Raw genomic sequence first — 18,032 nt, forward strand, 5'->3', positions numbered from 1 at the left:
TCGATCTCGTGGTTCGTTGGGCAGTGGGCATTCCTTCCGATTGTTACGTAATGAAACGTCATAGTTAATAGTTATGTTGCAATAAGACATGTGACGTAATAATTAAGCGCAAAATGTCAAATTGCAGCACGGCAATGTTTGTTACTCGAACGACTTCGTTAGCTGATTATTACGAACACGCGACTAACATAAAACATTAGATCGCAGCTTTAACAACGGTTTTTATCGCACAGGCGCCCCTACTAGACTGTGGTGTCGTGGTGATATTCAGTAATACGCTTTATAACAAGATTTGGTAGCTTGGGTGACAGACGCACGTAAAACATATTACGTCCGATTTTCAATAAAATTAAACGATCACCGTCCGGATTTACAACTTTTACAATCCTGCATACACTGACATTTTTTTCGCCCCCTAAGATTGGTTTACAACGTGAAAAAATCGACGCCCATGTGCAGTACGGTTTATAAAACTATGCTTAGTTTAAAATACTTTTTGGAGTACAATCATTTAATTAAAGTTTAAGGTGCATTTTGAATTTGGGGCATTTGTTCAAAGAGTCGCTAATTATGCGGTTTTACCTCTGAAAATTTAGTCTAAAAGTTATAAATATTCATTAGGATTTGATTTCAATCAAGAGATTAAAAAATAAATGCTAGAATTGGAAGTGGGGAAAATTCGGCTAAAAAACAACAACAATAAGAACAACTGTTCGACAAAAAAGGATCTATATGACCACTAACGTGCTCAATAATGCAATGAGACCACAGGTTGTTCTCTAGTACGTCAAAACAAACATTCTGCTTGGCTAAGAAAACTTTTAGGTTGTTTACTAGCACCTGCGTCATTTGGAATAAAACAACATTGTCTCTTTATCAGCAACTTACCTTTTAAAATAATGGCATTGGCGGAAAAAGGTTTTCAGAAATATGAATATGTCAGGTTTGCAGTACTATTGTATTACATCATGAAACTAAGCGAAACTTCTAATTCATCACCTCATTTTTTATAAGAAGGCCTAATATTTTGATTCCTATGGTGAAATGTACTCACCTTCACGAGGCGGGTAGTCATACGATGATGGTCGATCAGAATATGAAGCTAAAAATTTGTATACACATGGTTATTTAAAATTAAAACCAATGTAGTGTAGTATATTGCACAGCGATTGCTATATGTAAATATGAATATAAAAGCGATATTTACTTCCTTGCAACGTCTGATAACATTAACACACCTGAATTATACTGTCTATTATTTCTGGGTTCAACATAGACTTTCGATCTACACTCTGTAGTGCTGATCACTTTGTAATCTTGCATAGTTGGACTACTCTCATGATACAATTTGGATTTATAACTATGAGGAGCTGAAAGGGCAAGTTGAGTGGAAGTTTCATGATCTGAAGTATCTATTGAACGGCTGTAACGGCTGATGCATGGATAATACAGACACTCGCTGTATTCATGTTCTAAATACTTCCTTGGTCTCAATGACTTGTGATATGCTTCTAGTGTCTCTTGGTATTTGCTGTATCGGTAACTGCTTCCTACAATTACCATTTGTTTAAATACAATTAAAAACATAAAATTTAAAGTACAATACATGTAAAAGCCATTGAGAAAACTAATATTAAATAAACCATAACTTCAACAATGTCTTACCTTCCCTTCTATAGTAATCGGAGGAACTCCGGGAATATTCTGAAATAAAGCAATTTTAATAACATAGTTTTTATTAAAAAAACATATTTTTAAACTTGAAATCCGTTAAAATATTGACAGTTATCCACTGCATGGTTTCACCACTTGATTATTGTCAACAAGTGACTACAAGAGGTGTAAGGAATATGCATTGACTTTTTAGTTTTCAACCTATTTTTTTAATAACTAAAAAAATGTTAGTTGAAGAACATGTAAGATGATTTATGACGGTGTAGCTAAGAATCTACGCCATTTAGAGGCGCTCTAGCACTACAAAGACAGAGCCGGGAAGCGTTCAACTCTTCCCAGATTATCTACCGTCACCAAGCAAGGAATAGAAAACAATAATTACCTCTAGGATAGTCCCTATATTCTCTGTATCGATCTGTAAAAAATGTTGTTTCTTTTAATAAATTCATTTGTATTAATAATGATTATTTACCGTATTCACTGGCATATTCCCTTGGAGGGGGACCATATCTATCATAGTCTGAAAAAATAAAATTGATAACCTGCAACTAAAATATAACATAGCAGACCTCTAATAAATGAACATTGGTAATTAGGGCTGTGGAAAAATTAACGGTTAACCGGACCTATTCGGTTATGCGCTAACTGAAAGTTCAAGTCGTTAACCAAACTATGACGTCATGGGATACACACGTGTATCAATATCTGTCTTATTGACACAAAAGGCGCCTGTCCGCATCCATTGATCGGTGCTTTGCGATGATAAGACAGAGCGAGGCGACACTGTGGCATTGATCGTGCCAATGTACAACAACGATTACATCTTCAATTTGAATTGTTAATACCGCAGGGTAACTAGTTTGGCAACAATATATTGGCGTAATAGACAACTTAAATGTTTTCCTCAGCCAAGCAGCATGTTTATTACGAAATAGCAGGCATTCACACATGGATTCATTGCATCATCACAATTGTTTAACCTGGCAGTTGATTATGACATAGTAGCAGTTCACAAGTTGAATATTTGCGTCATAATTGCAATTCACACACTGATTGTTTAGCAGGCAGGTGCTTTAAAACAGATTTGAATAAAAATAAGAGAGCATTACTTTCACCTTGCGCGTTTATTCCAAGCATAGTTCATAAGTACTTGTAAAGCTGCCTATAAATTCGAGAAAAGCGATAAACAAGACTCGTTAGGATTACACTTGTATCCGTTAACCAGTTAACCGTTAAAAAGTGGGGAAATCCACAGCCCTATTAGTGATATAAAATAATTTGAGAATTTTTGTGTCCCGTTTAAGCTTTAATGAAATCAGAAATTAACAACTAAAGACCAACTAAAAATAGAAAGTCCGGATATAAAACTTAACTTACCACGAGGAGGAGGTGGGTAACCACGATCATAACCTGAAACAATAGATTAAATTAATATTCTGCAGTTGAAGTTAATTATGTTGGTGAAGTAGTTAATTGTTAAATTATTTTGAAGAATTTTTAAATATTTGTTTTTTACACTGTATATTATGTATTGTTTTAAACGAAGTGTATAAAGATGTTTTTCCGCTATATATAATTACACTTTAAATTATATAAGAGAGGCAGTTACAAGTACAGAGGGAAATAGAATATAAACACTTACTGCTTGGTGCATATCGATCGTAAGCTGCAATCAATGAATAAACAGTTAACAAAAATACTATGCCTAGTTTTATAACAATAATAGAATTTGTGGGTTCTTTTAAAAGGTCCAAAATTTTGGCCAAGTAATTTAACAATTACCAACCCCACGACCACAAATTAGATATAACTAAACCAGCCTATGTTTCACAACATTGATCGCCTAATATTCTTATTATTCATTTAAATTATGAAGGGAAGCCCAAAATCTTAAAGCTCTAACCTGAACTTCACCTATATTTCTTTGGAATATACTGAAATAGATAGACTTTAGAATGAAACACAGTCTTTATGTTGCCAATCCACAATTGCTAACATCACTTAATAAACCGCTGGCAAACTTAACAACTTGAACTATAACATATCCTTATCACCCTGTTTCTAAGTATTAATGCCTTATTTTTACAGATTAGTCAATCATGCAAATTATGTTTCTTACCACTGGAAGGGCCGTATCGATCATAACCTGGTAAAAGGTTTAATATTTCAGAAAAACAAACATAGAATACTCTAAATATTAGCACCTGTAAAAGCAATCTTAAATTTGCTAAGCAAACAGAGTTCACTTATAATTCATTGTATCAAAACTAATACTATAAAAAGTATAGTCTAATAAACTTATTAATAAAGGTCTTAATAAAACTGAAGCCAGAAAACAGTTATCCACTGCATGGTTTCACCACTTGATTATTGTCAACAAGTGACTACAAGAGGTGTAAGGAATATGCATTGACTTTTTAGTTTTCAACCTATTTTTTTAATAACTAAAAAAATGTTAGTTGAAGAACATGTAAGATGATTTATGACGGTGTAGCTAAGAATCTACGCCATTTAGAGGCGCTCTAGCACTACAAAGACAGAGCCGGGAAGCGTTCAACTCTTCCCAGATTATCTACCGTCAATATAAATATATCTTTTTTTTTTCAAATTTGCACACCAACAATCGATAATTAAACATGTTAGTTGTTATTGTCACAAAATATATACCTGGAGGTCCATATCTGTCATGTCCATATGCTGCAAAACACAGAGCAATGTTTTTATATCAGTTTATTATTTTTTCTTTGGACTAGGTTAAAAAAGAATCATTTGTATACATCCAGAATCAAGAATGCAATGACTGCATGTCGTAATATGGCTATTGATGCACAAAGATGATTGTTACCATTAAATCTCTAAACTAAAAAGATGGTTATTTAAAAAAAAAGTATAAACATACCTGGTGGTGGTGGTGATCTTCTATAATCTACAAAATAAACATTAATTTGTTAATATTATACTCTAAAGACAACAAATGCAAAAATAAAATTTCCATAAAGGGTTATTACTATAATAGGAAAAAATATTACCTCTTTCTCTGTCTCTCATGTATTCAGGTGGTGGTGGACCTCTGTCACCTGACGAGTTATTACAAGTAATATTATAATGTATATCAAGACTGTAATACAAACACACAAGGCTCACCATCTACATTTATCTAGTATTTTGCACTGATACCAATATTAGTATTTAATATTTTTTGCTGATACCGATATTTGACACAATTCAATTGCAAACAAATTATTAAATACCATCAGCAAAATCATTTGCAATTGACGAGTCTCCAGCAATGATATTGGTTATACATACATAGAAATAACTAACCAGGTTTGTTTTTATGTTTGTCAAGTTCATTCTTAGGAAGTGCCTTTCTCACTTCACAGTTGTGTCCATTAATCGTGTGATATTTCTGACCTGTTAAAATAAATATATATACAACCATAGGCGTGAAACTTTCAATATGTCAGGGTGGCAAAAGTTAATATGCTCGTTTAACAATGCACTACATTGTGTCGGCATTGCAGCGGTTGCTTAGCGTGTGCGAAACTTCGCCTGCGTGTTATTTACGTCTGTGCGTCTATTCGTGGTCTCGTGTGTGCGTAATCGCGTTTAATTTCGCTACAACTCGTTGTAATGTTAAGGCTAGTCACTGCATCCATCTATTTCGGATACATTCTTTAAAATTTTAAATTATTTTAATATCAACAAATTTCCAAAAATACAAACATATGCAGGCCAGCACTGGCGTAGAGTATACAGGCATGCGCCGCACTCCTGCCAATTTTCAAATTCGTTACTCTTATTTAACGCACCACCACTGCGTGACGGGGACAATCACGAAATTAATTTGAAAAAAAATGTGTTAAAATTTGACAAATATTATTGAATCATGATTACTACAACCAACGGCGCAAATAGACGTGTGGAAAGAAGGGGTTGTAATTTGCGCCGAAGGTGCAAAAAAAATTTGCTTTAACCCCCCTCACTTTTTACTGTAAAATCTTGACGCATGGTGCTGTGTAGGTGAGCTGAGAAAAGGACAGTTCAGCATATTCGATGCCATTATTTAACCTAATTTACTGGGGTGAAACAACCGATATTGTATAACCGGTGCAGATCTAGAATCGTTTCTATTGGTAACGTTTTATTTCAGCGTTTTCTACAAGCCAAGAAATTAATTAAAAACCTGTCAATCAACGCCGGCCGAGTGCCGATAAAATGACGTCATTAAGGAGAAAAGGCACACTCAACATGTTCGGTTTAGTCGGAAGGAGCCGCTAATCAAAATCGCATAGAACACGTGGTTTCCGATCAAACGAACACGTGGTTCACGATCAAAGAGGCCACACAAGACTACGAGCCTCGTGAATTGCAGTGTTGCAGAATGTACAATTAATGTAAACAAAATTTATTTATAATTGTTACAAAAGATTTTGCAATATTAAAATAAAAGTATTTTTACAATTTTCGCCTTTAATTACGAAATCATACGCAGAAACACTGGCCACTCGCGTGGGTTGAAACTTCCTTTTTGACAAACCTTTAGTTTTTCTTTCTAAACGGCCTTTTCACTTGATCTTAATGAAACAACTGACAGGCTACATATATTGTTTATGATTGGATGATATTTTCATTCACTTTTGTTGCGTCGCACTCCCGTGCGCAATTGTTTATTGTAAACGTAATAATCGCTACGTACCCGGTAACGAAAGCAATAAAAAATGCGTAGGCTGCGAAACCGTTCCTATCCTATCCGAAAACCGTGTATAATTTATTTGAATAAACTTCCCGAAAAGTATAAATTACGTTATTTTATGTCAGTTTAGCAGGGTATGCAGGCATACCCTCAAAAATGTCAGGGTATGCAGGCATACCTTGCATACCCGTGTTTTACGCCAGTGTATACAACACGTGCTATAAAGGCTTGTGTTTGGTGGAATCAATTACCAAAAAAGATGCTTTTAAATAAAAGCTAACAATTTCTCCTGGGGTCCTTACCGTAGTGCATAAATTTAATAAAAAATGTGTCAATCTTGTTTCGTCTTTTCCCGATTAAAGTCTGATGGCCACCACAATTTCCACGTGTAACACATACGTAACATGGCTAGGCATTTATTGGTAAAAATAAAGTTCAGTTACTGGGTTTTTATGATAAATACGGCATAGTGTCATTTATACAACGCGCGACAAACTTTGTCCGGTCAACATTAAAATTATTAACAGGCGTTAGTTTAAGCAATGAATGCTATTACAATTGCCATTGTATTTGCATAAATGTCGGATTTATGCAAAAATATAAAGCTGTTTCTTGCGTCAGAACTGCACGAATAGGTAACTTACGTATACATTAACGTGAAACGAAATGTTACACAACAGGCGAAGTAAATAAATTCCGGATTCCCACTCCAGTAGTTTAAAAAAATCTGGCTAATGCCGGCGGCATCAAAAATAGGGACTTTTTACACTGCTGGTTGTAAATTTCGGGCTCGCTAAGCTTCAATGTAAAGCTTGTCACATGCGCCAATCCCGAGGTCTTACGATGTTTATCATGAAAAAGCAAAGCCATTAGTCCCATTACCTTTTGATTTAAGAAAAAAGTTTTAAGTATTGTTTAGGGATGTGCCCAAGTTGTAAAACATTGGGTTTACTAAGCTTAAACATTTTTCTTTCTGATCACTTCTTTTTAAAAATTTGTACTACAGTTTAACAGTTAGATAAAAAATATAGTCTTATCGTTTTGATTTAAGACTTGATGTTGGATTTAGTAGAAATGGAACCTATTGGATATTTTAAAGTTGTTTTAAAAAGTTATTTAATCTTGTTTGTTATTGATCTTGTATTTTCTACAGCTTTATTTATAAATACGACAGATCAAAAGTTATTTTATTTTTTAAAAAACAATAGTAAGCTTGTGTGTGGCACCACCATTAGTGGGTTCTAAAATATTACACCGATGCCTCTTTAGAGATACTTTCATGTATGATTATGATAGTTGTACATTTAAAGAAATGATAATTGACACTGAACAAGTTTGCAATGCATCTCTTTTGAATATTTCTCTTCATTCTTGATATATTTGATATTGAAAAAGTTTATTCATCTTTAAAATAAAATAAAATATGAAGTAGAAGAACATTTCATAGTCTACAGATTTCATATAGCATGTTCTGATCAACTGCTTTAGTTTTGCAAAATCCAATTGAATAAGACTTTGTAAAAAAATTAGGAACTAAGAAAATAAGCGACAGTTAAAGGGGTAAACAGTAAATAATAACCAAACACAAAAACAAATAAAAACCAAGTTGTAATTAATCCAGAGGGATAAGTGATTGTTATAACTTACTGACAATCTTATCAACAGGATCATGATCAGCAAAAGTAACAAAAGCAAATCCTCGTTTTTTTCTTGTTTCTCTATCCTCCATCACCTGTGTAAATAAATGTATTAAGCAACATAGAGACAGTCAGCAGAAACCACAAATAGTGGACAGTGGTACATTGTCACTAGAACTTCGCTTAATTTTGTTTTACTTAATTTACAGCTTTGAATTATGAAATAATTTTTACACATCATCCTGTACTAACAAAGAGTAAAGGGGGTATTCTGGAATTTAAGAAAATTTGAGTCTAAAAATAGAGAATCAATTCTTATTATTGTTTACACAGAGACAGTTTGTGGTGATATTATTATAACTTGCAATATCGTGAATACAGTTATTATTAATTTTGATTAATACTGATCATTTAATATGTTACGTTATAGTGACAATTATCGGTTTTAATGGAAAAAAAATTATATTCGGTCGGTCTCTACTAAATCCAGACAAACCGTGTGAAAAATATATTTTTAGCACGAGCGCCGAGCCGGGTGCTAATGACGTTTTCAAGGAGAAAGGTGTACGAGAATACGCTCCTGTTTTGTCGAAAAGCACCGCTAATCAAAATCATACAGAACACGTGGCTTACGTTCAAACGCTGCTTGATAAAGAGAAGACGCGTTTCGTGAATTCCAGTGTGGCAAAATGCAGAAATATATAAAAAACTATATTAGTAATAAATGTTAATAACAGAAGTTTTTACGTGGGTTAATAAGCAAGCTACATTGCTGCTTACTTGGTGATACTATCTTTTCTCCTATGTTCTAAAGAACAGCGTTTTTGGCTTCAAGCCATTGATTTCTCGTGCGGTGCTGATCGTGGACCGCAGCGCACTAACGTTCTGCCCCGATCAAAGCACGATTGCCGCTATGCTCATCTCGTGCGATTCTTTACTTTTCAGAGCAAAACGAAAGAAAATTAATTAAAGATAAAGTCAAGCTCGCTTGAATAATGTTAGTTGCTTTTTTTTCTTCAATTTTATTATTTTTCGCCCATGCGTCAACACGTGTATTTTTATACCAATCGCATACGGGAATTTCCCGTTTTCTAATGGAAATTGGTTATCCTCGGTAAACACGACCATGAAGCCCTGCTGCGCATGACGGATTATTTTTAATTAACGTCAGCTTTTCCATTTGAATGACTGATCGTAACTACAATATTTTAAGTGCGCATGTCCTCTAGAAAACCCCGCGCGGGGGAGATTTTAAGCGCGCGAGTTAGCACTTCTATTGTTTATTTTATTGGGGGTGCTTGCGCACCCGCTCGCACCCCCCGTGTCCGCCGTTGCACAAAAGGTTTTAACACTTGTGACCCACTCAGAATAATATGCAAAAACTAACCATTCAGAAATATATATATATATATATACATACAATTTACCTCAACAAGTTCCACAATCCCAAATTTTCGAAAATGATCTTTAAGATGTTGTTCTGTTGTGTCATCTTTTATTCCACCAACAAAAATTTTCTTTACCGTTGCATGTGCACCAGGTTTTTCTGAATCCTTTGGTCAGAAATTAGTAAGCATAAAAACTGTGCTACTGAAACTATAATTTTAATTTTAAATAGATTTAAATAGGTGATCAGCCATGTAAAAAAACAAAAATCTGGATTAATACCAGCTCGCATATGTATATATTTTTTTTAAACTTCATAAATAAATGCCATGTGCATTCTGACACCAAATATACAAATCACTAGGGTTAAAAAACTTTTACATTCGTGCTTTAAAATGTTACATATACTTTTAACCAACTATCTTTCCCATAAGCTTAAAGCTGCCGTGTTAAAGGTTACAGAAGCTTTCACGAGCTGCTGCCTTGTGATGGAAATTTTATAGGGTGTAGATTTAATTTTCATGTGTTTGCTACATAAAGTTTATGTGCCATTATTATGAATTGAGGGAAGTGATGGTAAATCTTTTCAGTAATTATTTCTGTACTTTTGCCGATTCAAACATCCAAATTTGGTTTTAAGAAACCAGGAAACACATGACTTTTTTTTGACCAGTAGCCATTTTAAATTGGACTATTTAAAACTTGTCACACCTTTCTAAATCCCTTATACTTCCCAAAACGAAAATAGTGAAGCAACTAAAAGATAATTGCATAAAAAATAAATCTGCTTAACTGTCCTTAATATTGGTATGGTAAATACTTGACTAGTGACGTGTCAATGATAGTAACTTATTAAGTCTGCAATTAAAATTATTCATAACTTTATTGATATTTACCTCTCTGGAAACGGCACGTTTTGGTGTGACCGTTCTTCCATCTAATTTATGTGGTCGTTCACTCATAACAGCATCAACCTAAAAATAAGACAAAAAAGTGAGAACTAAAATAGGATTCATATTGCGACATATGTTTTACCACCTATTTAAAATTGTCATTATAACTTGATGACTATTGAAATTTTGTTAATATAGATTCTATGGAATATAATAGATTAATAGTAGTCTTACTTAAAATTTACTAAAAAGGCAGGAAATAAACCTCTATTTAGGTAACTTTTAGAGTGGTGCACCCCAGCCACAATTACGATTAAATACCAGCTAACATAATGATGCCGTAAAACAGAACATCTGATTTCATATACGTCCAAAGTTATAAGTTCATTATAATTTTTTTATAATTATAACAAGGCTACTACTGAAGGGTCAGTACACTGAGGTATTAGGGTAAAATTATCATTTTTCTCCAAATAAAAAAGATTCAAAATTCTAGATTCGAAATAAAGTAAGGGGAAGGAGGGAAATTGAGTATGGTTCAGTGAATATTGTCATATAAAAATAATTTGACGCATTTGTTTGGTCCTTTTTTTATTTTGATGTAACATTCTGTTATCATGCTCAATGTTGCCAAAAAATAGTAATGTAACTAGTCAAATAAAAGAATGAAAATTGATAAGCTCTTTTTTTGAAGAAGTTGGTATACCCAATTTTCCCCATTTTGTGGGGTAAAACGGGTATAACATGCAAAATCAATCTAACTACTATGTAGGTGCCTATAACTGAGTTTAACCTTGCTGTGGGTAACCTAGGTATAAGTATTTGTTTATAAAACAAACATAACTGTTTTGAAAATTTACTTTTAATGTTTTAACGCAGTTACCACAACTGTGTGTTTAAGATTAACCCTCCTCTTCGAGAAGGCACAAGGGTAACAACCAGTGGCGTCGATTTTATGGTGCAGGGTATGCAGGCCTACCCTGATAATTTTGCAGGGGTTGCAGCAACCCCTGAATTTTCCAATTATAAAAGCAAATTATTAGTAAAATCTTCTTAAATAAATATTTTTAACTTTATAAAATAATTAATTTATAGTAGCTACACAGGACCTTCATTCTCTTAACGCATAAACTAGTTATTTTTGTACCCTGCGCGGTTACCTATAACGGCTGCGTGTTACGTCGGACAATCGTTATGTCACATTGATAATCACAAAATCGTCGATTGTTACGATTACAATTCTATCATTATGTGAGAATGTAATGTTTACTAGTTAAACTAAAAACACGCGAACCAGGATAAAATTTAACTATAGGAATATGTGTTCTTTTTCTAAGACGCGCACATGTCATAAATTGGCTCCCTAACAGTTGCGTGTAAAAGATTTTATGCGTGTTAAATAGGCAGAAATAAACTACGTAAATCGGGTCGGTCATTGCTTTATATTTATATACGATATTTTCCTCAGCCAAGCAGCATGTTTGTTACGAAATAGTAAGGATTCACGCGTGGATTCATTACGACATAATGGCAATTCACACATCGATTATTGCAACAAAATAGCAATTTACACGTAGACACATTCGTTATGTAGTCTACATGTGAAACATTATTCTCGCTCGCAAACCTTATCCTGATAAGTTTGTCTGTTAAAACGAAGAGAGATCGTGGCGGCAATGCTCCTTTGATCGGTGATAGGCGAACACAGCTTTGATCGTGTGTTGTTAAACCTGATTGACCCATGTTTAATTAATTTTATTTGTTTCCTCGAGTTTTGTTAAAATGATTTTTTCAAACTTCATTGCACCCGTCAACCAACACAAAATTGTTACGTGTTTAATTGTGATGCTTGTGATGCAAACAACTTTTATGATGCGCAGAGTTTTAAAGTCAAATGTTGCATTATAAACAATATTGTGACGTAGAGAATTAACGTGAGATATTGCGCAATGCTGCACCTGTCAGTTGAACAAGGTTATGTCATACGCGGTATTGTGATGTGCTCCATTATCGTAACGGGTGACGGTGCGTCTGTATAATCAACGTATTGGCAAATGTATTATAATGATATTTACATGTTAAGTTTTTTAAACACTTAACGACAATTAACTGCCAGGCTTACATCTTACCCTTTCCATTAAATGCCGCACACATTATATGCGTGATTTTAGGTGTTTTACATATACCTACTTCCAGCTAACATGGTATAATGTCGCAACCCCTACGTTTTTATAAAATCGACGCCACTGGTAACAACTGCTACAGTATTGCTTTGGCCTAGGCTGAAAACTTAACCGAGCGTCCAGCCTTGTGCTATTGCAATAATGTTGCACGCAAAAATGAAAAATATTAAAATAGAAAAAACTGTAGCTACTAAAAGATAACGAGACTAGTCAGCATATCTTTCTGTTTAATTATTTTTCCTTCTTTGTAAATTTGCTCTCTCGCAAGTAACGAATCGAAACATCAGTGCATTTGCCCGTATCGAATCACAGGTGGTGTCCAATTACAAGAGCAATGTCGAATTACAAGAGAATGTTTCCGTATTTGATTTTAAATAAAAAGCCAAAAACTCTTTTACAGGATTCTGGGAATACCCCTTCATTGAAATCCTATTAATAATAAAATTAACTTTGCCATGTCCGCTGCATTGGTTATGGTGCGAAACACAGGGAATAGCTAAAACAACCGAACAGTTAGTAATGAAGTAAATATCGTCCCTGCCGATGTTGAGACAGAAGCAAAAAAAAAACTTTGTTCATTGGCACCACACGAGAATCAGAGTTTCATAAACCCACTTGCAAGATATTAAATTACCCATAAAATATGTCATTATTACGAATGTGACCATAGGCGGAGAACTTTTAAAATGCAAGGGTATGCCAAATATTTGCGTCATAGTACCAATAATATTTTAGCCACCAACAACAAAATGCACTGTTGGCAAACTGTTTGTGTCTTTTGAGCTATATTTCAAGCTATAGAATCGTCCTTGCAGTTTTAAAACATAAGAAATAAAGTAATTCCCGCCGATCGCTATTAGACAACGAGCCTAAAATACTGAGACGCCATCCAATATAAATATAACATCACGAAAGATTTGTGCTGCTGTTGAACATTACATGTCATTTTTTTTATAAATCTTGTGTTTGTGGGGTCTTTGTATAAAACGTTTGTAAATCGCTTTTATTAGGTTCTGGCTACATGACGTCGAAACTAGAGTAAACCGCGATGTAAGTATATAATGTTTTATTGTGACGGCAATTTTGGACGGCGGGGTAATTCTATTGAAAACCCGGTGGGGTACTTGAAATGCGTTTACTGGACATGTAGGAATATTTATTAAACCAAACATTGAGCTGAATTTATTTTAACCTTGTAAAAATTCTGAAACTACCAAGAACCGAATGTTGTAACGTCACAGACACAAATGCTTTTATCGCCGATAAGTTGCCAGGCAACCGAAACGTACCTTGACTGACGTCTCCGTTACAACTGCGGTCTGGAACATTTATATGTTGGATTTTTATTATTTTAATACTTTAATGGAAATATCAATGATCCTATCGAGTTATTCTAGTATTATCCGCGCAAATATGACCTATAAGTTTGCATAAGAAAGGCAATAAACATGACGCACGCATTAAAATTCCAGGGCCTGCGGGAGTACCCTGGTATTTGTGAAGGCCTGCTCGCAGGACTTGCAGGCCCGCATTCAGCGCCTATGCATGTGACTATTATAAAACAATGAATCGCACCTTTAACAACCTTTTCTACTGCACATGCTACAATTTACAAGTGTGCTCATGAAACTATTTACTATGAACTATTGAGGGTTTTGTTTTTTAATCATGACCCAATCTTTGGGTCTTTAAAGCCATTGCACAGGTCGTGTCTCTACCTACTTTTGTTTCCAGCAGAAGTGTAACTCAATTAAAACATGGCAAGTTTGTTTGGTAGGTGTAACAACTATGCTTACATTCTTCCAACTAAATGTAAAATGTTTATAACTGTAAGCGCGTTTTAACAACTGTTGTTTTGTTGCTATATCCTGTCCTTTCGTTTAAAATATTTCTAAATCTTCGCTATTGTATTCGAAGAGACAAATGCGCCCACACAATAGTCAGAAATACGCTTTATACAAGATTTGGTAGCTTGAGTGACAGACGCACATAAAATATACTACGCCCAGATTTTCAACAAAACTGCTGCCACGGTTATACATATATTTAATATTTAATTAAACATTTCCTATATGAATTTTACATTTTTCAACACTGGCAATTACAAAACGAGACGTATCTTTGACTGCAAACATTTTTCGTGTCAAGCTTTTTGTTGAAGTTTGGGGCTCAGCGAACCCGAGCTTTTGCAACTTCAGCACATCCCTAGTTTATGCACTCTTTATGTTTGTGGGTGGAATAGAGCCAATAGAGTTCACCAGCTACATAAAACCGAGTTTGTTGTTTCTAAGTTTTAGGATGTCTAAGTATATATAGCATACATTAAACATAGCATTTCTAATGCATGTTACCTATGTTGCCACGTTTGAAAAAATTGTTCGTTTTATTACGACAAGTAAACTAATGTATGTGCTTGTCCTGAAGAACAAGCACCTAAAACAATTTATTTTAGAGCCACAAATGGAAACTATAACTCATGTGATATATAACCTAGAAATCAAATGTAGTAATACAGATTCTACGCTGTAATATTTCACCTTTTGTTAATTCAGGATGACTTGGGTGAAAATACAGTCACACGATACTTTTTGCGTATTTTAAGTTAAATTTCGATACAAATGCCTGTTTTTTTTTTAAAAAATCATACAAGGGTATCAGTAGGGATGCACATTACAGAATAATTAGGTATTCTAGGATATCCTAGAATACTTTAATTCGAATCTAGAATTCCGAATCTAGAATTTCGAATCTTTTTATATTTATAGGAAAAAAAAATTTTACCCACAAAAGTCAGTTAATTGACCCTTTCATAACACCCTTGTTGGATCTTGAGTTGTAAAATGATCAAAAATTGTACTATTGGGTAGTTTTTGCGTCATGAAACGTATAGCAGGCTATGAAAAGACGTTACGAAACGTTTACTCTCGAAAGTCCCACAAACACAAAAATATTTTTTTTTTTAATTTTTAAATTTCAAAAATTGTTAATATAATATATGAGATGACGTGTAATGATGTCATTAAACAGAATACCGAATCCCGTAATTAGATTCGAATACAAAAGGATTCGAATCTCATGGATTCGAAATTCTGTAATGTGCATCCCTAGGTATCAGGGAGACCAGAATGTAAATGAATGAATGTAACTTACTTTATCGTCGCGGAAAACAACAGTCATCATAGCACAGGTGTTCATACACCTCATGCAAGCCCACAAGTTTCTATGTATGTTACTTTATAAGGGTTTATCATTTTGGATTTTTTTTATTTTTTATGTAAGGCTGATAATTTGAACAACCCATTAGTGACCACTGGGCTGAAGCAACTGCTGTTAAGTGTCTTGCCCAGGACACATACGCCCATAATGGTAGCAGCAACGAGCCTAGAACCCATTACCAGGTTACAGGCAGGCGTGCGAACCACTTTGCCACAGCGTCATACCTAAGAAACAATTTGAACAAAAACTTCCATTGATCACCAGAATTACCTATTCTTTCCAATTAGATCGTCTACATTTACAATAATAGTGCTCTTACCATTTTGATTCTTTTAAATGTGACAAATCCGAAACCTCTTGATTTCTTGGTTTTTGGGTCCATCATCACAACTGAATCTACAAACAAACGTTTTTATGATCTAACTTCCAGGAAATATAACAAGTTAACACCAACCGGTTACTTCTCCAAATTTAGTAAAGTATGCACTCAAACTTTCATTTGTTGTATCAAAGCTAAGGCCACCAATAAAAAGTTTGCGCTGTTGCTCAGGTTCATTGATATCTTCTCCATTCGTCTAAGAATTATAAAACGTAACTATAATTATTGTAATAACTTATTAGTTGGCACAAGTGAAGAATCCTTCGGTACATAGCAGAATAGGCTAGTGGAAAGTGTTAGAGGTTGGTGGTTAGAGGTTTGTGTTTAGGGGTTAGCAAATAGGATGGGGAGAAGATTCGTCAATAGCACCAATTAGTTTACTTTTATAGCTATTATATCAGAAGCCAAAATGTCAAACTATTGAGTTTCACTTCCAGAAGTAATATCCGTAAACATCATACATTTAACTAAACAAGAGGAAGAAACCGCTATAAACGAACTTACCTCGTCGATATCTTCTGTCTTCATTATGTTGGTTAACGCACTATCAAGATAAAATTGAAAGTTTAACTTAGAACGAAAATTTACCGTCGCTGCAAAGAAATAAATATATCCGAAATAATTTTCGCTTACTTAATTTCAAAAACATATAATAAAAAATAACACCCAATCTAAATTCCCTCTTTACAGATTTCCACAAATGTGCGAAAGAAAGCAATAGCGACAGCGCGCACTTTTCGCTTTTTTTGTTTCACTATAAAAGAATCACGTGATCTGACGTCACAACCTCAGCCCACGAGGTTGAAAAACGTGGTTATATTTAACGTGTTCAGGAAAACTTTAAACACATTAAATTTAGTAAGTAAACTTGTGTTATTCTTTGGCATGTTACTAGGCAAACATTCATTAGCAGTACAAAACAAACGCTCTGTGTCGTCCCCGTTTACACACAGATCGAAAATACTTTGCATTGTGGGAAAGTGAAATATCCGCCATTAAAGTGCGTAAACAGACCCCACGTTAACTTCATTTTTGTGGTAAATTTAAAAAGTCACCGTTTTATTGATTCCCAAAATACTTTGCTTGTTAAAATTGGTTCAGTATAGAGACGGATATTCGTATTCAAACAGTGATCTCTAGCGCTATCCGTTTTTTACTACGAGACTTGTGATTGTGAAGTATGAACTAGGAACTTACTAGTCACGTGACTGACTTCATTCGTATAAAAGCGTTGTCAAGATATATTCGTTCTGATTGATATATTTGTACCGAGCGCTAGTGCGCATGCGCCGAGACGCTACTGCGCATGCGTGGTAGATCGGAACAAAAACAATACGAGCTCCTAATAAATATGTACCAACTGAAAAAAGTTCCGGGGGAAATATTACTTTATTTATTTTTTTATTTAAAAAAATAATTTTTGGATGGGAATAACACATGCTAGTGACCTACATAAATATATGCGTGAGTTATATTTTTTGCAAAATATTAAAAAATTAATATTTATATGATTGAAGCTATGATCATACTTTTTTATATTTAACATCCATCCCCGCACTTTTTTAAAGAAAAAATGATGATTCAAATTTTGGTATATAGTTGTTTCGCTCTCTCCCATCGCCAGCGCTTATTGCCCGTAGTGTGAACCCGTCCTAAACTGTTTTAATCGTAATTGTGTAACTATAACTAAACCCGCCTTAAACTGTTATCGGTTCTGTGTAACTAAAGATATTCTATCCCAAACACCGTGAAATTCATAAAACGCACAGAATACTGCTAATGTAAATATATTTCAATTTAGAGTCCCATCTTCCCCCACATTGTAGTTTTGTATGTTTTCATTGCCAAACTTTTAAAGATTTGCTTTTAATTTATTAATTTAAACCTCAGGGGATATTCAACTATTAAGCACATATTGCCAAATATTTCCAAAATCAAAATAGATGACGGTTTTTGGGTAAAACCATG

At 34.2% G+C, this 18,032-nt stretch overlaps 1 protein-coding gene and 1 long non-coding RNA gene across 5 annotated transcripts in view; one reads left to right on the forward strand and one right to left on the reverse strand.

Moving 5' to 3' along the window:
- Window positions 1–16,657, reverse strand: part of LOC100178622 (heterogeneous nuclear ribonucleoproteins A2/B1) — a 21,666-nt gene extending 5,009 nt beyond the window's left edge. For 3 of the 4 annotated variants that reach the window (XM_009863940.3, XM_009863938.3, XM_026840776.1), the window contains exons 1-17: window positions 16,569–16,657; window positions 16,140–16,260; window positions 16,005–16,081; window positions 10,290–10,367; window positions 9,435–9,560; window positions 8,018–8,102; window positions 4,999–5,088; window positions 4,704–4,751; window positions 4,574–4,600; window positions 4,342–4,371; window positions 3,794–3,820; window positions 3,317–3,340; window positions 3,052–3,084; window positions 2,147–2,194; window positions 2,057–2,089; window positions 1,666–1,704; window positions 1,055–1,102 (exon numbers count right to left, since the gene is read on the reverse strand). In XM_009863940.3, the coding sequence (XP_009862242.1) occupies window positions 1,055–1,102; window positions 1,666–1,704; window positions 2,057–2,089; window positions 2,147–2,194; window positions 3,052–3,084; window positions 3,317–3,340; window positions 3,794–3,820; window positions 4,342–4,371; window positions 4,574–4,600; window positions 4,704–4,751; window positions 4,999–5,088; window positions 8,018–8,102; window positions 9,435–9,560; window positions 10,290–10,367; window positions 16,005–16,081; window positions 16,140–16,260; window positions 16,569–16,592 (958 nt within the window). In that variant the 5' untranslated portion in view covers window positions 16,593–16,657. The remainder of the gene's footprint in view (window positions 1–1,054; window positions 1,103–1,665; window positions 1,705–2,056; window positions 2,090–2,146; window positions 2,195–3,051; window positions 3,085–3,316; window positions 3,341–3,793; window positions 3,821–4,341; window positions 4,372–4,573; window positions 4,601–4,703; window positions 4,752–4,998; window positions 5,089–8,017; window positions 8,103–9,434; window positions 9,561–10,289; window positions 10,368–16,004; window positions 16,082–16,139; window positions 16,261–16,568) is intronic. The other variant, XM_026840778.1, reaches the window with a different exon arrangement.
- On the forward strand, window positions 10,375–15,654 carry LOC113475816. The gene is made up of 3 exons (XR_003397594.1): window positions 10,375–12,945; window positions 13,385–15,120; window positions 15,578–15,654. It is a non-coding gene; the product is annotated as an uncharacterized LOC113475816 (long non-coding RNA).
- Window positions 16,658–18,032: the final 1,375 nt, after the last annotated feature.

Source organism: Ciona intestinalis, chromosome 1 (assembly GCF_000224145.3).
Source record: "Ciona intestinalis chromosome 1, KH, whole genome shotgun sequence".
Taxonomy (NCBI): domain Eukaryota; kingdom Metazoa; phylum Chordata; class Ascidiacea; order Phlebobranchia; family Cionidae; genus Ciona; species Ciona intestinalis.